General features: G+C 36.5%; 1 protein-coding gene across 6 annotated transcripts in view; it reads left to right on the plus strand.

The window, feature by feature from the left end:
• Nucleotides 1-23,539, plus strand: part of CHRM3 (cholinergic receptor muscarinic 3) — a 280,416-nt gene that overhangs the window by 146,920 nt on the left and 109,957 nt on the right. For 4 of the 6 annotated variants that reach the window (XM_027657360.1, XM_027657363.1, XM_027657362.1 and 1 more), the window contains one exon: nt 749-851. In XM_027657360.1, the coding sequence (XP_027513161.1) occupies nt 749-851 (103 nt within the window). Of the gene's footprint in view, nt 1-748; nt 856-23,539 lie in introns of all 6 variants that reach the window. The other 2 variants (XM_027657365.1, XM_027657366.1) reach the window with 1 other exon arrangement.

Below are 23,539 nucleotides of genomic sequence, written 5' to 3' on the forward strand. Positions count from 1 at the left end.
CTCTCTACATTTTTACATGAAATACAGTATTTCAAACCAATTTTATAAATTGGTTAGCTTGAAAGACTGAATAATTTGGGGAAGAAAAAGAGACCCCAGTTCTTGCCCTTGTGTCAAGCTGCCCCTTGGTCTGAATGAGCTCAGCATCCCATCTCCCCTGTGCCTAGAGGTGCCAATTTCTGACACTAGCCAGAAAATCTGCTTTGCTGACTCAGCTGGAGACTTATAGTAATAATCTACCCATGAAAGTGGTGGATCACCCAACACTGGAAACTCTTAAGATTTAGCTGGACAATTCGCTGGACCATCTTGTCAAGACTGTGTTTTTACCAAGAAAGGTCCAACGTGGTATTCATTGATTCTATGATTATTGGCATTGTCTTGGAGAAACTGTTATCTTCACTCCAGTTTGGTTACTGGGTTTGAAAAAAATCATCTTAAAATACTGTGACCGAAGATAGCTCTTTGGAGGTAGGTGTGAGCATCCCAAAGGCTTATCAGTACCATCTTATTACCACTGCTTCAGATCTCTGTGTCATAAATGCATGCTTGAGTTGTTCTATTTTCAACTAGGTCTCTCATATTTAAAAAAAAGAAAAACAAAAAAAAAATTATTCGGCAATAGAAAGTATTAATAGCATTTGTCATCTCTTGCTCCAAAGGAGGCCTTTTGGCTCATGTGTCTATGCCTCCCCCATTTTTCTGTAATCTGTTTTAATAATTGTTCTGTCTTTTGTTTTGTTCACAGCCTACATGCTGACGCAGTACCAGTTTTGTTTCCAAAAGAGGAGTTCACAGAATTACACAGTGTCTGATCCAACTAGCCGTTCTGATGATCCTCACTGGACCATGTAGGTAAAATTCAAAAAACCCTTTACACTATATCTTTGAAAGTGTTCAACGTGTTGGGAAACAGCTGATTTTTGGCAACAGTGCTGACTTTGTGGGGTCAAGGTCTTTTGGAATTTATAAACTATAGTATAACTTATTAAGTCCCTGCAACTTGTGATATATTTTGTTGTCAATAGATGCTCAAAAGTAGACTGTCATATGTCACAATGTGTTTGGTTTTCTTTCTATATCTTTTTTAAGTAGTTGTGGGTGCTGGCGACACTGTGCTGCCTATCATTCCTGTAGTTGTATCTGAGCTAACTTTAGTAGCAGCTGCAGTGGTGAAAATTTCAGCTTAGGCACAAAACCCAGGAGAGAAATGGATAAATTCCTAAGCAGCTGTTAAACCTTGAATTTCTTGTTATTACAGCCACACAGGTAGCAGAAAAAGAGCTCGCCAGATAAGAGCTAGGCTGAACAGGTTTACATGCATGAACCTCTGTTTGTCTTAAGAAGAGTAGAGGAGTACCATGGTACTGGTAGTCAGGAGAATGATGCCTTTAGGTTATTTCTGTTGATTATATTGAGCTTCTGCACAAACCTTCAAGTTTTCCATGAGTTTCAGACAAAATAAAAAATGTAGCCAATATTTCACCTTCAGGATTTCCCTGCAGAATAATTCAGTCTTGCTACAGAAGAGGTGGGAATCCAACAATTAAAATTCAATTTCTCAAAAAGTGTGGTTTTCCTTTTTGTTTTGATATTCTACCTGCATTTACTTTCAACAAGTCTCCTCCCTTTGAGCTAGAAGACCTAGGCAAAGAACTAAATGGTTCTGATTAAATTGCCAGCATTCATTATTTCTTGACTGCTTTCTCCCTTGTATGCTATGCTGTTTTATGTCTCAATTGCAGTGGCATTTATAATAATTTACATGAATTGGTAAGCTGCAGCGTTTGTGTCTATATTATAGATCATATTTCTTTTACATTCCTTACACATTCAAAGTTTTGCCTTGGTTTGCATTTCTAATTTTGTGGAAAGGAACTGTAAATTTGGATTTGTAGCAGCAGTTTAGACGGCCTGTATTTACACATGCTGGCACACTTTTTACATGGAAAACAGCTCTCATATACTTGTTTTAGGGACCTTAACACTGACAGTTTATTGTGATTGTTTTTGGAGTTTCTTGAGATTTCAGTCACTCGGTTGTGTCTGGAGAAAGCTTCTAACCAAGTCATCTCAGGAAAACATTTTAAGAGCATACTGGCTGAATCATATGGCTTCAATTTAACAAGTGTCTCAGATGAATCCTGAAACAATGCTTACTTCTGTTTTTGTATCTCAAAATTATAACATGGTATATTTTCACACTGTTACTCTGTTAGCCATATTCAGTTACATTTGATTTTGCCTTTCAAGTTGTGCTGGCCATATTCCAGCTTTAATTAGATGTTTTTTAAAGTATTTTGTGTAAGGTGAAAGGTTGTGGATTTGGGCCAATTTTTTTTTCTTTAGATGGCAGCATTTCTATGAATAAAATACTAAACACACATAATTTTTCTGGTTTGGTAGTTAAAATTAAATTTAAATTGTCATAATTCATAAGTGGGTTGCTATCTCCAGACTGGAGAACAGATTCATATTCTCTATTGTAAGTATCCAAAATCTTTCTCAATTGTAACTGATGGGGAGGAAAGCAGTCCCAAAAGACATTTATTATGCTGGAGAGGGTATCACATCTAAGGAGAATGCCTTAGTAGATATTAGCGGCACAACTATTCTTCTGCAGGAAATATCAGAGTACCTCAAAGCAACTGGAATTGAACTGTATTCAGTTTTAGTCTGAAAGGAAAGTAACAAAGAAAATACCTCAATTCATATAATTAACTTCTGCAAATTTTGTTACAGTCCACATCTCTCTTCCTGTATAAACACTTATTATTTGTCACCTAGACATTGATGTGACAGTGAGGAAACTGTGAGCAAAAAATAAAGAGTTAAAGCACCAACTCATATAATCCATTTTCAGAAAATCCATAGATTAATATCTGTTGTTTGGATTTTTTTCCTAATAATAAATTAATGTCATCAAAGCCATTCATGCAAACAAATATAATGGTTTCCTTTAGATTTACACCACACTGTCATGCTACCTCTTAAGGGATTATAGCTATAAAGAAATAATAGAATAATGTTCTTTATTACCCACATGTGCAGTGCGTTAAACAGAATTTGTCAGTTCATCTGACATGTTACATTAATCAAGAAAAACAGCATTGTCTTGCTTAGCAAAGGTACATTAGATAGACTGGGTTGTCAGAGTCTTAAAGTCTTGCCTCAAGTACAAGGATAATGGTCACTGACATACTTTTTTCATTTAATGCAAGTAATGTTTGTGCTTTAGTAGCTTTTAGCAAAGTATAGATGTTTGTAAAGGTGATGCTACAGCTTGTTTCTGTACTATATTCATAAGATTATTTAAAAACAAGCCCAATGTGTTAGAATTAATTAATATTTGTTTCATGTAGTCATAAATTTGAATATAAATATTTTAATGGATTTAAATATCTACCCGAAACTTTCTGATATTGATAAAATCTACCAACTCCATCAGAAATTTAACTCCAGAGCATGATCTTTGTTTTATAGTTACACAGAAATATTATCCTTTGAAAACAGATTCAAGCTCTTAATCTAAAGCTAGCGAGAACTAGTATTTTGATTTATTTATCTGTTTATTTATTTATAGTCTGTGGTAATAGGTTAGAGCAGAAGAGAAGCTTTGATAAAAGAAAGAAACAATTCAAAGCACTTGTAATCTGTGACTACGGCCGTCTTGAGTTCGTGCTGTAAGCAGTTGCACAGTCAGCCAAATCTTACGCTGCTTACTTGCCTGGTCCTTTTGAAGTGAGTTGCAGTGACGTTATTTCAGGAGAAGCATCACAGCTTAGACTATTGTGCATCTGTGGCTGGAGTGTTGAACTCATGGTTCATCCAGGAGGATTAGGTACTATTATACTTTAAAAAGATGATTAATGGCCAAAATTCATTTTCTAGAGGCAGTTTCCTCTTCGTATCTAGTTATTTAACCAACTCTATGCAGTGGCTATTGAAGGTGAGGAGAGCATTCCATTTATTCGTTCACAGTTGTGGCAATTTTGATTGCTTGGAGGAGAAAAGTGACACAAACTAGGCATTTGTAATTTGCATCATGAAAGAAAGTGTACTTTTTATACTAGAATTAAATTTTCAAGGATTTATTATTTAAATGAAAGATGGAAATATTTATGCATTTAAATTTGAGTATACAAAATATAATTACTCCCAGATGAAACTCCCTCTAGGGTATAGTGTGAACAATTATTCTTTCATTATGTGCATTAAAAACTCAAGTGAAGTGATTATGGCTGAGTTCCATTCCCTCTGAAAAAACATAACTTTTATCAACAAAGATCTTTCAATAACTTCTTTCAGAGGAAGAACCATTAGTGTGCAGAACAACAAATTTCTATTTCCTCTGGCATTTTGAAAAATCTTTGGTTTTCTTGTCACGCACTTCACCAGACAGATCATGTTTAACTTGTGAGGACTGACTAGTTTGCAGCTGTAGGTGGTATGTGAGATACAGACTTCAGGAAGAGCATGATTTCCATAACCACTTCAAAGGAAATACATTATAAATAAAGTACATTTCTCTAGGGACTTGCAAAACCATTCTGTTTATAATTTAAATTACATTAAGCTAAATAAAATAGTACAACAAAACCCTCAAGAGAAAAATACTTCATTTAAGTTTGAACATTACATTACTTCCATTAATTGGAAGTATTTTACTCTCTCTCTAATAGTTTATTTTTTATTGAATATATATAATTAAAAGTATTGTCATTACAACAACAATTCTTTCCCCTTTTGTGTTCCAAGCCCTTCTGTTCAGTAGATCACTATAGTTTTATTTGCCTGCATTTCATTATTTCTCACGGCTTTATTACGGGTGACTAACCCGTGCCAGACAATTACCTTCGCTGTGTCGTGCATGTTCAAATTTATCAAACTCATACTGGAACTGAGTCTCTCAACCAGCCTGAAGTTTTGTGGCGAAACAAAGTGGCAAAAAGGTGAAGAGAGTGAATCTTTCTTCTGTTGGAATGTTTTTTAAAGTCTGCTCATCCAAGCTATGATGCTTGCTTCTTCCAAAGTGCTTGCAGAACTAACTTGAGCATAGGCTTGCAACACAAACAACAGAATCCATTAGTCTCCCTATTCTATAAAGGCAACTTGGAGGCAGAGGGGAACCTGATAGGATATGACTATAATATGTCTTCCAGGAGAGGATGACTAAGAAAGTCTTGGAAAACCTCAGTGAGCTATCTAATTGTAAGAGTATTTTATTCCACCTTCCTTTTTCACCCTGTGACAAGAGACCCTACAGGCTGAACCAAATCAGGCTATCATTCCTAACAGAATGGAGGGCAGTCAATCTGCAGTGCCCAGCTCCTCTAATATTGACAGCTTTGCAATATGGGTTTCTGTAGTAATAGTCTAAGCACATATAAGCTTACAGAAGCTGAAACAGGTTGTATAATAAAAGCAGTCCAGTCCCCTATGCAATACTTATTCTCACTTTAGTGTCAACTTTACAGTGGCCACTAACTTCAAATTAATCTTTATTTAGGGTCTAAAGCGTGCTTTTTGTTTCATATAGATGAATTTCAAGTGATTAAAATATTTTTATGTGGAAAAATAAATCTTTGCAGCTAAATATTAACAGTATTGAAATATATAAAAAAAGAAAAAAGTCGTGCACACATATTTCCTTAATTTATAAAATTAAGGATTTTTTTTTAAGCACACTTTTAAAAAGCGATAGTAATTAAAACTAATGCTGGATTGAAGAAAAACTTTGATGATCTGAGAGTTTCATGTTAGGCTGAGTAGCCCTTGAGGAAAAAAGATACTACAAAATATGAAAGCTTAGACATATTTTCTATTAACTCAGAACCTGAAAGTTTTATGAAAAAAGCAAGGAGATAGTCACAAAAGTCTAAAGAAATAACTTCTACAGTATATTTTCTGAAATTTTTCATTATTGTTTAAATAAGTTTACAAATTCATAATATATCCTAAAGAAATATTTATTTTTCCTTTCTGCTTTATAAGATTTTTTTTCCCTCCAGTATTATTTGTTTGTGTTTTAAAACTAGTTTTTGTTCCTATTGAAATGGTTGGTAGGTGATTAAATAATAGAGGTAATGAACTCTGTAATGAAATACTGAATTTACTATACTGTGACAAATAGGAATTGTCCTTAGTTTTTCTGTATTGTTTTTAACTTTCTGGTGGATGAAAAGCTGAACTTGAGCCAGCAATGTGCACTTGCAGCCCAGAAGACCAATCATATCATGGGCTACATCAAAAGCAGTGTGGCCAGCAGGTCAGGGGAAGTGATTTTACCTCTCTACTTCACTTTTGTGAGACCCCACCTGGAGTGCTGCATCCAGGTCTGGAGACCTCAGTACAGGGAAGACTCAAACCTGAAAAGAGTCAGAGAGCTGTAGCATCACTGTTATGGGGAAAGGCTGAGAGACTTGGGGTTGCTCAGCCTGAAGAAGAGAAGACTTCAGGGAGACATTGCAGCCTTTTAGTACTTAAAGGAGACCTACAAGAAAGATGTGGACAGACTTTTTAGCAGGGCCTTGCAGTAGGGCAGGGGATAATGGTTTTAAACTGAAAGAGGGTAGATTCAAACTAGATATAAGGAATAATATTTTTACAATGAAGGCGGTGAAACAGTGGAACGTGTTCCCTAGAGAAGAGGTGGATGCCCCATCCCTGGGACTCTAAGCAACCTGATCTTTTGAAAGATGTCCCTGCTGATTTCAGGGAATGTTGGACTAGATTATTTTGCAGCATCTCAAACTGTTCTGATTCTGTGAAATTTATTCTAAAATAATTTTCATTAGGCAGTTAAATTACACCATGATTATTTTTTTTCCATTCTTGTCTCCTATGTCTTTTCACCAACTTTGAAGTTAATAGATAATAATATTATGATTTTAATAAATGTATATGCATATATTGCTACATATTAAGAATAGGTCCCTGACTGGGATGGATTGTGGTAGGCTGAATAAAAAGGTAGTTCTTCATTAAAAATCTGAAACTGTTGTTCAGTGAAAGTTCACCTTTCTGTAGGTAAATGTATGTTTGTATCTCCAATAAACTCAACATGCTAAGATGGTTCAGGTCATACTCTTAGGGCTGATTGCCTGATCGTAACAAAGAAAGAAAAGTCCGTGGAGAAATTCAGGTTGGTGGCGAAAACGGGAGACACGGGGTAGGAGGGTAGCAGTCCTTTCTTCCCCTTCCCCAGCTCTCATTACAGCTGTGTCCCCCTCGCATTGCCTGCTCCTCTCCAGATCCATGGTGCATGAGGTGACAGTCAAGTTCTCCTTGTAAATCTTCATGTGCAAGGACTTAGGGAAGAACTTCTAGTCATTATCATAGTAATACAATGTTAGGATTTTGCTGAAATGTCTGTATGTTGTTTTCATAGAGGTGCATAGCTAAAACTGTGAAGTAGCTGGAGTTCCTTTAATGAGGAACTACAAAGCTTTGAAACGAGACTTTGTTTGGAATTTGCAAATTTTTCCATTTGACCAGTTGTGCATTAAATCTGTCTTCATATGCACACAGCTGCCACCCGGACATGCTCTGAATGACAGTAAGGCAGTAGATTGACAAGTTTTATTGAGAATACAAGTCACAGGAGAACATAGTTCAAAGTTCCCTGAATCTGTTGTTTCACTGCAATTAAAGTAAAATCAACTTTCAAATGGATAGTTAATGTGTGAAGGAAAATATTTAATTCCAAAACATCCAGAAGTTTCATTACAAAATATTTTCAACCTTCTGTTCATATAATAACACCTCACCTGGTCTGTTTTTCTAGTTATGTTGCTCTGAACGACAATCTCATCTCATATTCATACCTTTCATATTGTCACTCATGATGTTATAGCACCGTCTTGAAATATGCCCTGAAATAGTACCTTTTTTTTTTTTAATTCTTTTTTTGAATACTGTGGTGAGCAATCAAAAATGAAAGATTACAGTATTATGGTCAGATGTGCTTCAGAATATGTTAAGTTGCTTAAATGCTTAACAATGTAATGTAAAACATAAAACATTTGTATAGATGTTAGCCATTTCTTTTTTTATGCTGTCAGTTTTCTGGGTAATGTATTGTGTCTGATGTGTTGGTGGCTGCTATCAAAATACAAATAATAGCAGACATCATATTGGAAGTATCAGTCCAGCTGCAGTTAGTAATCAATGTTGCTTTGAAGCAGAGAATGTAAGAGGAAAGGAAATGGTCCAGACAAAGAAGCTGCATTTGTACTGTTGCCCTGGGATTTTTTCAAGCTTTTTTCCATAGTAGACTTCAGAAGAATAAGGGGTTATAAAACTAAACTTTATACTCAGTTCTTGGGCACAGTGCATCACTTGTGCATGAAAGCTAGAGAGGATCACAGTCAGCTCTAGCAAGATGATCACTGCTCATCTGCCTGGTGCTGAGGTGAATTACAAAGTTTATGCTCTCGTGCCAGTGCATATCTTCTGAAAAATGCCTCAATATTTTTGGGGATACTCTTGCAGAAATGATCATACTCTAAGGTATAGTGACTCTCAACATTGGCCACTGTATTTATTTAAATCTAACAGTTGTTTGCATATAAAAAGAAAAAAAAAAAAGAAAGATGTCTCAGTGTTCAAAATGTTTTAAAATCTCATATTTGTTTAGTGAGGTTCTTGAATAGGTAACTGTCCAGAGCTCATTGTTTCAGAACAAATTAAGCAGGTGCTAACTTAGGCTTGCAGCATGCACTGATACACTAGGCGTGAGAGAAGAGTTGGACTCATGTTCACTGCAACTTTTAACTACTTTATTGGAAAGCTCGTAAAACTTACCCTAGTGATTAATAGAAAAGAAGAAATTGATAGTGTACCTTTACATTTTTTTGTTGTAGAAAATGTCCTGTCTCCTGTATTAATTTCTATTAACAGGTCGACTACGTTGACAGACTGACACTAAGAAACAGAGCTTAGGGATGATTTTATCCTAGGTGGAAAAGAACTATTACTGTGATTCTTCAATTTCAATTTTTTTAAAAATTAAATTATGAATTTAATTAAATAAAATAGTTGGTTTTGTTGCTTTGACGAAAATGTAAAAGTATGGTCAACAACAGCACAGCAAATTTGCAGTGTCACACTGTGGCTGAGGAGATGCCCAAGACAAGGTATTGCAGCACTTGGGAAAGATCAATTGAGACATTGTACAACGGAGAGCAGAGTTTTGTGTGGCATGGTAAGAAGGACTTGGACTCAGTAACCCAAATACCTTCTGCTTCTATTTGTAAATGGCAGTCAGACAAAGCATTTTCAAAATTCATTTCAGTTTGTCTTTTTTCTCACTTTTTAGCATTTGTCTCATAGATTTTTTTTCTGCTGCTTTGTGACTTCTATGGGGTCTGATGGCCAGGGTCTCAAAGTCTTGTGTGTGATCATTGACCGTTCCCTATGGAATTACTGGGTGACAGAACTGCAGGCAAAACAGCTCTCAAGAGAGAAATTCTCAGCCTGATTTCTGATTTTCAGGTGAGCTTTACGCAGCACTCCTGTGCCACTTCATCTAAAGTTATTGGAGCCCTGGTGTGACTGTGCAAAGGGATTTGAACATCTGGAGACTCAAGTGGGCTGAAAAACCTTTACTGGGCTGCTAATTGTCTGGCATTTTCCAGCTTGACTGACTTGTAAAACAAAACTTGTGAAGCAACTTTTTGACATAAAATTTGTCAGCGACATCTGTAATAATGAATATAATGTCTTTCTTCAAAAGTACTGAGCCAGATCTTCAGGCTGCATTGCTCTGAATAATTTTAAAAGTGTATCTTCTTCCCTTCTGAAACATTAGCAGACATTGAATTGTTAATAAGAACTTGGTGTACTTAATGGTCCCTGAGGAAAGAAACATCAGGTGTTTCATGTTGGTCTTTTTTTTTTCATGTGTGGAACACCAAGCTGTAGTTTGGCTGTGATGTACTATATTGTTTTATTTCTCTCTCCACGGGAAATAAGTTGCATTGTATACCAAAGTATTCCTTAGTGCTTCCTATGGAGAGGATACGGACTCTTAAGTTTCTGGTCTTTTGTTTGTGCAAGCCAGTGCCTCTTTGATGGACTGCATTTCTACTTTCCTGACATGAATCCATTCCTAGGATTCCTTTTCCTCTAAATAGTACCCAAGATTTTCCAATTATTATTATATATTATCTTCATGCATCTTTCTTTTTGGAACTGTTTGGCTTATATACCTAAAACCCAGTTAGGATTAGGAAAGGTTTAAAGTACTGGCAAATTCATCTTCTTATTACTCTGTTTATTTAACTGGGAAAAACTCAGAAACATAAGGACTACCAACCCATAGATCCCTTTTTCTCTGTAACCAACATGTTGGTTCTGTTGGCATTTTTTTGGTTATTTGTAATTGCCGAAGAAGCCTTTGAAACTGTACCAAGTATCTACCAAAATGTACAGGATTGTGTAATGCATTAGATGTCATTAAATACTTAAGTTAGATCCCTAGTGCACACATGTACAATCATTACTTGTAATATGTATTAACAGTTTTAGCTCTAAAAAATTAAGGTTAAGCTCTGTAGTAGGCACTGTCATTAATTTGCTCATAATTTCTCAGTACACATAGGGATTTGTTGGAGAGGGTCAATAGTTAGTGGGGTATTTGCTGAGGTTTCTTCCTCTTTTTGAAGATAGTTTTCAATTTTATTTCTGTTATTTCAGTGAGTCTGGTTAGCTTTTTGAAATTCAAAGAAATTAAAAGTGTACATCTTGAACAGGGAATAAATGTCTGTATTCTTTTGGGCCCTGATTCTGCTAATGCTGCCTGTGGAACAGAATAATGCTATAGGAGAGTGTCTGTTATATTAAAATAAAGAATCGAGGAAATAAAGCTTCAGACTTTCAAGACTAGAAGGTAGGGAGCTGTCTGTAAAAGAGAAATATATTTAGAAAAATGATTTCAAGTTGCTAGGACTTATTTCTAAGGGGGAAAAAAAGAGAAAAAAGATGTATTTAACAACAGTTAGAGGAACTAGGACTTCATCTCTTAAAAGTCCTGTGGAGGACCCCTGTATGCTAAGCTACGCAGAATTTAATCTACCTCTGAAAGATGAAAGGATGAGGTGAGCCAGCCAGAATTTAAGCCTCTGCTTCCAGGGAATCTAGGTTTTTTTGCCTTAATGATTAGATCTCAAAGGTACTTTCTCTGGCTATAAATCCCTCCTAATTGATTAAAAGAATTGTATACAAACTGAGCGTATCTCCATGAGGTAGTAAGGCACTTCCATTATTTCAGTGCAGCAACCAAGTGGATTAAAAGTCAGGTATTTGAGAAAACCATAGGTTATTCTTGGTTTGTTTCTTCTTGCTCAGTCCTTTTTCATTTAGGATACTTGTTGCACAATACACCTTTGATTTTCCAGTTCAGTTTCTGGTATAACGATTCCAAAATGTAGTCATTTATATTTCTTATATATCAGATGTAGACAATTCCCTGAAGATTAGGCAAAAGGAATTCCTTTCTTTACCTATCTATTTATGTATACATGCAGTTGTTTATTTTTTACATTTGCTCTCATGGCTAAAAGTTTAAAACCAGTGGAATTCTGTTGTTCCACTTGTGTGAAGCTTGAATAAGCATATGGCAATGGAAATACAGAAAAGCAAGTGACTACTCTTGATCTGCTGATTAACTCAATGGTTTAAAAAGGCTGATCTTGGTGTTCAGAATTGTAAATACAAAAGCAGAATAGGGGTTTTTTCAAATGCATTAATATCATATAGACCTAATATGAATGAAAACATCTTTTTTTCTTGAAATTTATGATTCAGCATAATAGCACATTTTCATTTTAGGATAGTCTCTACATTCTCTATCATCAAAATCTGACTTTCATCATAGATATATCAAATGTTTTTTCATCAATTTTTTTGTTTGTTTTAAAAATCTAATTATTTTTTTCATCCTGAAAGTATCTAAAGGAGCTTAAACTTTCAAGGAGAAGTTTTAGACTATTTTTTTAGAATGAAATAACATATTTCTGACAGTTTCCTGACCCAGAATACCATACTCAGTTGTAAGTGAGGATTGGGTCAGAGAGGAGAAGCACGTGATTTCAAGCTTTGTGCCAGTGGGAGGGGACATGAACCCAGGATTTTTCTGCTCCATTTACAGAGAGCTGAGAAGCAGCAGCAACAGTATTGCACTGGGAAAAGCTGTGCATTATTTCATTTCTAACCTCTGTGCAGAAGTATGAAAATCGGGGTGGTTGGGATAGTCCAGTGTATCTATTCTTCATCAGAAGAAAACAAGCCTAATCCGTGTTTTTATATGTGCAAACACATCTCTTGAAAAAATATCTCCCTCTGCCTGACAGTGACCAAATGAGCCTATACGTTTGTCTCACAAATGTAATAAACCAAGGAAACAGAACATTTATATGATACTGTTAATCTGAGAATAGCACAGGATACTTTCATCTGCAACTTCGGATAATGACTAGATAGGAAGCATGGATAAACTGCAGGAGATTGCCAGCTCAGATGGGATCTCGGTAGGCAAGGACTTGACAGCACAGTTGTCCGAAGGCAAGCACAGCATTCTCTTAATCACAGGTGTAGATGCCTGTATCAAGGTATCTGTTGCTATGCTTAGGCCTTCACAGAGGGCTATAACAAGTGGATACGGTCTAAGCTTCAATATGATATTAGAGGAGGTTAAGTAATTACCATAGATAATTGCAAGGAAAAAAATTCTACAAAACCAACACAATGAATGCATGATATGTTCAAAGCATGACTTAGAGCAGACAGTGTTAGAGCAAGCTGGCAGGTCATACAAGGGATAAGGCTGCTGTAGCACAAAAATTGCACAGAAGTACAGCTGTCTAATGTCACTATGATTTCATTATTCCATTTTAATAGTTGAAAAGTGAATTCTGTGTAATGTTCTTCAAAGGCCACTAGAAAAAATCTGTAGTAACAATACTGTGCTCAGATTCCTTCCCTGAGCAGTCAGGATTGGTTGTTCTAAATGTATGATTTTTTTAATTTAAAAAACCCAACTATTTCCTATTACAAAGTCTGAAACAGGAAAACAGTAGCACATAACCTGAACATCTTAGTTAGGGTTTGTTTAGAGATTTTTCTAAATTTGGATCAGAATTCACACTCCCGTCTAGTAAGCAATGCAGTTTTGAAAAACAAATCACTTTGTGTTTTATACTGGACATATTGATTGCTTTCTAGATGCTGTTCTCCATAATTTGTAATGCTATCCTTCCCATAGCAATACTGTATTATTGTTTAAATGTAAATTGATTAGATATCACATGTGCAAAGAAACACATGCAGCATTGTGTTCCGTTGCAGAAGGTGTTAGCTGAAACATTCACACTGCTAAGGAAGGATAAAAAGTGTTGAGGAAAGATTGTGCTTGTTCTTTGTTTCTGTGGGAATTCATTCCTCCTGTTCTGGCTAATTTTTAGGAAAACTTTCTCTACTTCCTATGTAATCAGTATCTCCATAGAAATTTCTATTATGCCAAAGCAGTAAAGTTATATGTTTGTAAAAAGGCCAAGTTCCTAAAGGACAACTTGAAATATTACTCCCAGAGGGATCAGCCTGAACAATGCACTGCGAAAATGTAATCATGTTTAGGGATCTGCCCATTAAGCAATACTACCATTAGTGTTTGTGACATTTTTGTTGTGCAGATGAAAGTATAATGCAGTATTCTATTCACTATTGCATGCCGTGTAACACTGAAGTCCTGTTTTTGTTTTGCATGACGTTTCTCCAGTAAATTGCTTTCCTTCAAAAACAAAGCTTCTGCCACCTGGTCTGACCCCTCCTAGTCACTACCAACAGGGACAAGTTTGTCATAGTGGAAGTGGTGGAAGAACTTCAGGAAAATGATGAGCAAATAGATTAACAGTCTGAGCTCATTTGCTGCTCATAAGCATGCAGGAGGAAGAAGCATGGTTTAAATCCTTGATTTAAAGTCAAGGAATAAATTGCTTGATTTTCACACATGAGCAGGCATCAGAAACCTCCACTCTACTCAAGATTTCTTATATGTCTAGGAAAACTGTCTGATTTACTGTAAGTCCACATCAGGCAAAGCATCAGCAGCTGGTCAAGGGGGGGCAATTGTCCCACTCTGCTCTGCACTGGGGTGGCCTCGCCTTGAATATCCTGTGCAGTTTTGGGCACCACAATGTAAGAAAGATATTAAGGGAATGTCCAAAGGAGGGCAACGAAGATGGTGCAGGGCCTGGAGGGGAAGCTGTATGAGGAGCAGCTGAGATCACTTGGTCTGTTCAGCCTGGGGGAGAGGAGACTGAGGGGAGACCTCATTGCAGTTACAACTTCCTTGTGAGGGCAAAAAGAGGGGCAGGCTTCTCTGTGGTGACCAGTGACAGGACCTGAGGAAATGGCCTGAAGTTGTGTCAGGAGAGGTTTAAGTTGGATATTAGAAAAAGCTTCTTCACCCAGAGGGTGGTTGGGCACTTGAACAGGCTCCCCTGGAAAGTGGTCACAGCACCAAGCGTGACAGAGTTCAAGAAGCTTTTGGATGATGCTCTCTGGCATGTGGTGTGACTCCTGGGGATGGTCCTGTGCAGGGCTAAGAGCTGGACTCAATGATCCTTGTGGGTCTCTTCCAACTCAGCATATTCTGTGATTCTGTGAAATGCTGTTGCCACTCACTCACAGCCATTAGGAACGCATCTTCCACTAGATTTTAACCTTTAATGAGGTGGCGGGGAAACATAATATTTGTAAAAACAAAGAATTAAAGAAGGATATTATACATGTGTACCAGTTCTATTTTTTGCTGTTTCTTTTGGAGCAAGGTCATCAACTTTTAAATGAGAAAAATTCTAATTTCTAGCTTCACAACCCTTGAAAATGAAATAGTATCTAAAAAGTGCCTTCATAAAAGCACCATCAACATGATAGTATAGTTGTAGTAATTTGTGAAGCTGCACAACATATTTATTCAGTCTGCAGGCCAAAACACTTAGTCTACTAACTCTGAGGATTCAGGTAATCAAAATAAGATCCTTCCATCTTCTACGCTTTCATCTTCCATTCTTTATCACCTGTAGTTGAGGTTCTTTGAACTTACTGTCAATCAGTTTTTATTCATTGCCTACTTAAAAGGTCTTCAGTTATACCTGTACTTTTCACAACTGCTACCAAAGAAATCTTAATATAATGTGTTTCAGAGCTAGCAGAGGCTACATGCCTTCAAATACTAGAAATCTGTTAAGAAAGATATAGTATTTTTTATTATATGAATTTTACGAATTCTTAGAAAACTTCAGAAAATGTTGAGTCATACTACTTCATTTGCATATGCTATCCTAATTCTGTTCAAAAAATGTGTTCTTAGATCTGTAAAATGATTTTACCTGCATCCCATTTTATCTTTTGAAAGAATCACTATAATCGCCAGTCTGCTTTATCTCCAGTCTAAGGTAATTTCATAGACCCTTTGTGAGGGCTTAATATGAACCTGTATCCCCTAATTGCTCTGTTTCTGTCTGAGCCATTTTCAGACTTCTCTCACATACCAAAGATATTGCACATGTAAAGTGGCAAACCCTCCTAATGTGCAAGGTTGTAAGACCAACCCCTTCAGTTTCTTCAAAAGTTTCCAGAAATGGGCATGAGATAAAGTTTTAAAGCTGTACCGTTATGCCCATTTAAAGAACAACTCTTTCTGTTACACTAGAGAAAAACACTGGCTGCATTTCAAAGTTGAAAACATATTTTAGCATTTCTTAACTTTTCTATTGCTGATCCTATTTTTTTCTTTCATCATTTTAATATAGACGTGCTAAATGGATTATCATGTGCTCAAATAAAAACCTTCTCAAAGGGGACCCTGTATCTGTATACTGTGAGGAATCTTGATATCCTGCTGCAGCCCATGTTTTCAGCCCTGCTTTCCATCTTTCCTGTTCTGTCAGCCACAGATAAATATAGTTAACACAATCATTGCTGTCTTATTCAACAAGTTATGATCCTACTTTGTTTTTTTTAAATCTTATGCACAGTAACCGTGCCTAACTTGAATTCTCTGTGTGAGAAGGGTAAAAAAAATTAAATAAATAAAAATAGCAGATGGGATTCAGAAAAACCTGGAATTTATTTTTGGTTTGGTTGGGTTTTGGTTTGTGTTTTTTTGTTTTTTGGGGTTTTTTTACATATCTGTACTATTTTAAATATTGCTTTCCTAATGTTCTAATTCATAGGTCTGTGAAGAAGTTTGTCTCTGACTCTTTTTCTGTAATATTTTTTTTCTTTTTAATACGTATAAAGGTATTTGAAAGGTGTCATCAGATTCGCTATCTTTCTATGCATGCAGATCTATTCCAGGAAGAAGAGGACAGTTCTCTAAAGAGCATATCTCCAGTTTAAAAACTAGTGTTTAGATTAGCTCCTTACACATACTTTTCTTTCCAGATTAATTTCCTGCATGACTTTCCTCTGGTTTAGATAACAGTTAAATGATGTTTGTAGACCTTCTGATCCATGACTATGATATTTGTTTCCGAAGTAATACATTATGCCAGGATGGAATCAAAGTAGCTGAGCCAAGGACTGATCCAAATACAGACCGACTTTGGAGGAGTACAGAAGAAAGTGGGGAACTGTCTTGATTTCCTCCTGTGTAGCATAAGCAGATGCTGAAAGCATCTATGATCTCATATTCTGAACAGCATAACCTCTTCCAGATTTTGCAGAGATTAAGAAAACTCAATCATAAATTCTAGGTTTGATACAATCTTTACTTCAGACTCCATAATCCCCAGGTAGAATTTGTTTCCTTCTCAAATGTGGTTCCTGCTATTACTGCCCATCCATTTTTTGTCTCCTCTTAGCAATGCACATTACCATTTCTTCTTGGTCTGCATGACCATGATTGGCTTGGGTTCTCCTTGCTGTCACTGACCTTTTGACAGAGTAAAAAATATCCAACTTCATGCCTAGTAAGCTAAAACAGCACAGCATATTTTGTATTCCTGACAAATAGTTTTGTCATGAGGATGGCTCTTTAGTTTCCTGTAGCAAAGTTGTATTGCTCTTGAATTATTATTAATTATTTAGGAAAAAAATGGTTATGAATTTGGTGGGGTTTATTTTTTTTTCCGTAAAATCCACAATAAGATAAGTAAAAGTTAGAATCATCTATAAAATTTCATAAGAGTAAACTCTGAATTTCTTTCTATAAAGAAGGTGGCAAAACTGATGAAAGGCTGCTGTTATAATTTTACTGCAGTTCTGACTGCCTCTGAATAATTTTTTGACAGGTCTTTCATGGGTTCCTGGGAGAGTAATTCTGCCACCTGCAAATACATCTTAAGAGGAACATAAACTCTTGCAGCATTGCAAGGTCTGGAAGGAGAAGAGTAAGGCGCAACATCTGCTGGTACTGCAGAACTACAAAGTACCTAAAGCCAGCTTACATTTCCAAGGGCTTCTTTGGACCAGGAGCAGCTTAGTGTTGCTTTTAGTCTTGTTTCCTAGTAGAGACCATGCAATCAATAATTCCCTGTGGTGCTCTGTATGAAGCTCCTAGTAAGAATGGAAGGTTACCCAGGACAGCAATCATGAGAGCCTGGGTGGCAGCACTGGGAGCAAGTGGCAGCCCCAGAGGTGCCATCCTCTCAGTAAATAGTAACTATTACTTTTTTTTTTTATTACAGTCATCTTTGTTTCTGCATAGGTAAGGAAATCCTTAGATGTCATCTTTGTTTAGAGATTAATTGGTCCCATTTTGCCCAACTTCTTGGTTGACACCATTGATATTTAAGGTAAGGAGAACTAGAACATTGATAAAAAAAATTATATAGGATCATAGAATTTTTTAGCTTGGAAAAGGCCTTTAAGATCATCAACCAGTAACCTGATACTGCCAAGTTCACCACATTAACCATAAAATGAAACTGCCATGCAACGCTAGCACTTTAGAGATAATTTGTCTTATGTATATTTCATCTCAAAGATAAATTTAGGGGTTTTAATTAGTAGTTTTCCTTCTTAGCTTTCCATTAGCAAGGTGAAAAGAACATTGTGGTATCATGAAAAGTCCTGTGAAATGTATATTGGTCTGTTTTCAAAATAGACTGTGGAGTTTTTATCTACTAGATTGTGATAAACTGATGACTATAGCTACAGTGTAATCACTCGAGATAATGTGACTCATAGAAACATCCCACAGCTAGCTTAGGATTGCTGGATCTGGGATAATTAGAGAGTTCAGTTCAAGTTAGCAGCTTACATCCATATTTACCAAACTTCTCAGACAGATTGTATAGTCAGAGTGTTAACTGACCTTGGGCTTCATGTTGCTGCAGATGTCAATAACCCTTAGTATTATCATGCTAAAGTCTCTATGCCTGTGTGACTGTTAAAGCTTCTAGAGTTTTACTTGAACAGAGAACATGAAATGGACCATCAACAATGGTCTTTGCATTGATTTTATGGGACATGTGCATTCACCACCTCGCCAATGGATTTTGGGGCCAAATGGAATCGGGCAGCTGTTGTTCTGCTTAGACATTAGAATTGAAAATGATAATAAAATACTTTTGCATATCTTCCTTAAACTTTATAACTATGCTTAAAGGTAGATGTAAGATGAATAAACATCCCTTAAGGGTCTTTAGTGTGGTAATACGGTGGATTCCTTTTAATTTAAAGCAGTGTGCTCTGCAAATAATACTGGTATTGGCCACTTTGGATTTTAAATTATACCAGTTACTCTGCAGTGCCTCAATCCATGAAAATATTTGCAGGCTTCTCTTAGGCTTTCTTTGGCACTGAATAGCCAAGATCAGGGCATGTATAGCCAAACCTGATGTTTATCTTTCATGTAATACATCTATGTTCTGAGCACCACCAGAATACATTTTTAATTAGGGTCTTCAACTTCAAACTACAAAAGGTTAACCATGTTGTCTTCTCTGTACAGAAAGCCAGTCTGAGTTGTTCCAGCAGAAATTCCAGGCTGAATAGAAGATGGCTCTTCTGGAGTTTTCAAGCTTCAGAGGCTAGACTTTTCAGCCAATCAGCTAAGCAGCAATGACACAAACACTGCACCCACTGACACAATTCAGAATTGTGTTGCAGCAGGAAGTTGCCTTGTGATCTTATGGACTTTGAGAGACATTTATTTTCCTGCTTTTTGGTCTGTATGCACATCTGGTTGCTTTTCCATCTGGCTGATGAGTACAATTTTATACCTGGTTAGTGTGCACGAGTTGCAGCCTTCCATCATCACTACCCATGCTTAGTGCCCTTTGGAAGAAGCTCTGCCTTTGTGATAAATGTAGTGCTTTACAGCAGTCATACAGGCAAATTCTCTGTGAGTTCCTCTCGTAATCCTATGATATGATATAAGCAAAATTTAGTAATAAAATATGTACTAAAGGCTTCAGCATAAGGTGGAATTCCTGCATGGCCTTTTCAATTTAGAAGAGCATCTATATTTGATTTATTTGGTCTTTTGTGTTTATTCTTTGAGGTTTTGGGGTCCTTTTAAGCATTCTCAAAGACACTTAAATCTACATTCACATTTTTCATATGTATCAAGACAGCCTGTCTTCTGCCTCAGTTGATAAAACAGCTGTTGATACCAAACAACCTCTTGCTTTACGAGTTCATTTTCGGAGGAACATATTTACCCCTTTTACTCTCATTAAATGGGAATAAAACATTTGTATATTTTTCCCTGGGTGCAAATAAGGGAAAACTGGTCTCAAAAGAAAACTGATATGTAAAACAATCTTCTGTCTACTGATCTTTCCTGCTCTCCCATCTCGAATTGCAGATTAAAAATTCAATAACCCAGATGTATTTATATAGCATTACAACATTTTTAAACTTAAGAAAACAAAAATTAAACCATTGTTTTGGTGAACTTTGATGAAGGATAAGTTTGGCCTAAATATTGCCTTCGGGGCAGGTGGGTTTTTTTTTTTAGTTGTTTGATTTTGTTTGTTAGGACTGATATTATATAAACACATCTAATTTATTGCAGTCTTTTATTTTTAACTAGAGAGCAGCAGGAATCAGGAGGAAGCAAACAACAACTCTGGAATGAGAAACACCACTGAGAGGATTCAAGTGTTAGTAGCGGGTGTCAGCAGGGCACTGGGCATGAGCACAATGTTCAAATCATACTCCTGCAGAATTGGGCTGGTGCATCATGATTTTGCTGTATCCACTCTTGTGCAAGAATCTGGCATGTTTCTGACCCTTGGATATCTTTCAGAATAATCTGTTCTGGATTAAAAACAAAGAAATATAAAAAGGAAAGTAGACTTTGCAAAACTGTGTGATATGCCTGCAGAACTCACCATCAGAAAGTGTTTCAAGATACAAAGTAAAATTAGATTTTCCCAGATTTTGCATGTTACAGTAGATCTTCCTTGGTTCTAATAAGAACCACTTTTTTCTAATTCAGTGCAGGGCTTACAATTGGTATGAGCTCTTACTACCCTTGCTTTTGTTTACGATTATTAATTTTATATTATTACCAACTTTATTTTTTTTTGGGGGGACATAAAAGAAAACACAAGAGGGCAATGAATTAATATTACAATCAACAATCAAAAATTTTCTATATTTTATATTCATTCATCTTATCTAGTGGGGCAAATTCATCTTTCCTTCTACCTAGAAAGTTCAGGACATGATTAAGTTAGGGAATACATACAATGAAGATACTAAGCTATGGTAGATTTCTCAAGTAATACTTATGTTTATAATGAAAGCTTATTTCACTGAAACTGAACATGTATTGCTTTATATGGACAAAGAAAAATCCAAAACTTAACTCATGAAATTATATGTTGTCTATAATAAGAAATTTTTTAAATTCTCTAGTCTTGGGATTTATCAAATTATATATAATGTGTTCCAGATGCTACAATTAATCTTCAAAAAATGTATACAGAATTGAGAAAAGACAAAATTTTATTGATGTCCTTTCAATTACAGCTGAACTGATTTGTGTCCATATGTGTATTTTCAGGTACATGTTTTTGAAGGTAACTTATTTATGTAGTATTTGTAGTTAATTCTGTCTTTTGATCAATCACTACAGTGGAAACCATGTAATTATCAGGACCGAATTAATGTCAGACCAACTATTTTATAATCATTGAGCGGTTTTAAGGGCCATAAGAATCAAATAATGTTGTATTCTTTGTATTATTCCACCAAATGCAATATATCTAATACACGTATATAAATATATTTCCTGTCTCAAAGTTAAAATTATATGAAATAGTTACTTTTGATTTCTAATTCAGGCTCTTTTCTTAATCTTTTGGCAAGACCGTAAGACATGGCAAGACTTTCACAGCTCTTCACTACAGAACACTGATTATTGCAAAACTGCATTTTTTCAGTGCTATACTTAATTATGAGAGCTTAAACTGTAAACCTAGCATCTTCTAGAGTATATAGGAAAAGGCACCTACAAAGGCATCACAGTGTGTGAGAATCTCCCTAAAAGAACCACCAGGAAGTGCTGAGGAGAGAGATGGTGTCTGTAGCACACCTTTCATGCAGAATAAAAGGAAACTTCATCTTGCACTCATGAATCTTTTTCGTATAGTCAGTCAGCAGCATTTGGCACACACTGTACTTGGAAGAGAAAAGTATTTTTTCAATATAGGTTTGAAGAAAACGTTTTGCTTGAAGAGAATTCATGCTTCCTGCTCCCAGAGAGTGTCCCAGCTATCTGGGAGTGAAGCACCATGGTTGGGCTTTCCCCAGCAGTTCTGCCACCAGGGCCCTCATTTGCCTAAAGCAACAAAGCTTAGTGCTGCCTGCAGAGCTCAGGCATCCTGGCCTTCAGAGAGCAAAGGGCCCCCTCCCTCATGAATAACTTGAATATTTTCATGTAAATGCAAAGATCTGCAGTTTGTATCAGCTCTGTTTTATTTTGCCTCTGGTTTGGTGACCCCAGAGAAAGGTGTCAGAGAAAACCAAAGAAAGGGCTGTGTGTAACTCCCTGTATACATATTTGGGAGGGTTGGTTTTTTTAGGGGGTGGTTTTGTGTGTTTTTTGAGGGGATTTGTGGGTTTGGCTTTTCAATTCCCTTTTAGGGCATCATTTTGAACTAAGTAGCACATAAGCAGGCAAAGTTATTGAATTCTGTTTAGCATCTCTATAACTCAGTGTTATGAAGAAAACCTTCAGTCAAGCATGGTTTTAATAACGGCAAACCAATGCCAAAATTAATGGGTTTAAAGGATTTTATCCTCTCAGGTCTCCAGAAGAATAATTTAAAGGTTTTATTTTTCCTTGAGCACTGTTTTTTTTCTTTTTAAAAGCTTTTCATTTTCAATTATCAGTGTGTTTCCTACTTGTTTTCATACATTTGAAGGGGTTTTATGCTTTGTCAGCTCTCAGTAAAAATTAAGGTCTATTCAAATGACCTGACTATCCCTGTAAAGTGTTGTTGATAGAGGGAAGGAAGAGGAGTGGGAATGACAGCAACATAAGAAATAAGAGAAGAGAGTGACAAGGCTGACAGATGTAGACTAAAATCTTTGTGTCTAAGGCTCCACAAAAATAAGGTTGAATTCTTTCAATAAGTTATGTCTACATCTCACTTGAAACCTCAGTAAATAGGATGGAAGTTTTGTTTAGGGAATGGTCAATATTTCACTTGGGACTTCGCCCCAAAAACTCTCGTTTCTGCAGAATTCTAAGATCAATGATACTTTTGCCTGTCATATCCCCAGGGAACATTGCAGAAATCAATGGTGTCTTCCTCCGCCTGCTTGTCACAGAAGGGCTTTTGCTCACACCTGAGGGAGATTTCTTTACATGCTGGGACTTAACCTTATCAGTTGTTGACACCCATGGCTTGGTTGGAAGTGATCTTTTTTCTGAGCATCCTAGGTTTGCTCCCAGTTACAAGGGTTTTGTTTTCACACTATTTATGGGAGTTGCCTTCTTCTTGAGGAATAATGTGCTTCCCACATCTCAGGTTAGATTGAGACCGCTCTCCATGTTTCACCAAAAATTGTGTTGTCTGTAGAAAATCAAAGACTCCTTTGTAATTTCCATATATTGCTTGTGAATATGGTGAGGGCATCTCCACCTCAGAGCTGCTCTGCCCTGGCAGCTCTCCTGGAAAGAGCAGGCTTAGCAGGACTTCTGTCCTGCCCCAGTTCAACCCTATGCTGTGGTCCCTGCTCTTCCATTGGCCCCACCGTGTGCGAGACCACAGGAGGCTGCAAGGGGCCTACCAGGCTGAAAACTAATCACTTCAGGCCTGAGGAATAAGGGGCTGCAGCAACCTGTGCTTCAATTAAAGTGCTCCATTATTGGGACTGCATCTGTTCTATCCCATCCTGAAAGTGCAGTCCCTCTCCTCTCCCACATATATGTTTCTTGAAGAACCTTCTTGATTCTTTCTGCAGGAGGAGTGAATCTGAGCAATGCCTGTGATATTTACTCTTCCACTTTCTTATGTTCCCTAAATTGGATTATAGAATCTGAAACTTTCTTTTCCAAGATATTTTATCT

This window comes from Corapipo altera, unplaced genomic scaffold (genome assembly GCF_003945725.1).
Source record: "Corapipo altera isolate COAL_440 unplaced genomic scaffold, ASM394572v1 2c, whole genome shotgun sequence".
NCBI lineage: Eukaryota > Metazoa > Chordata > Aves > Passeriformes > Pipridae > Corapipo > Corapipo altera.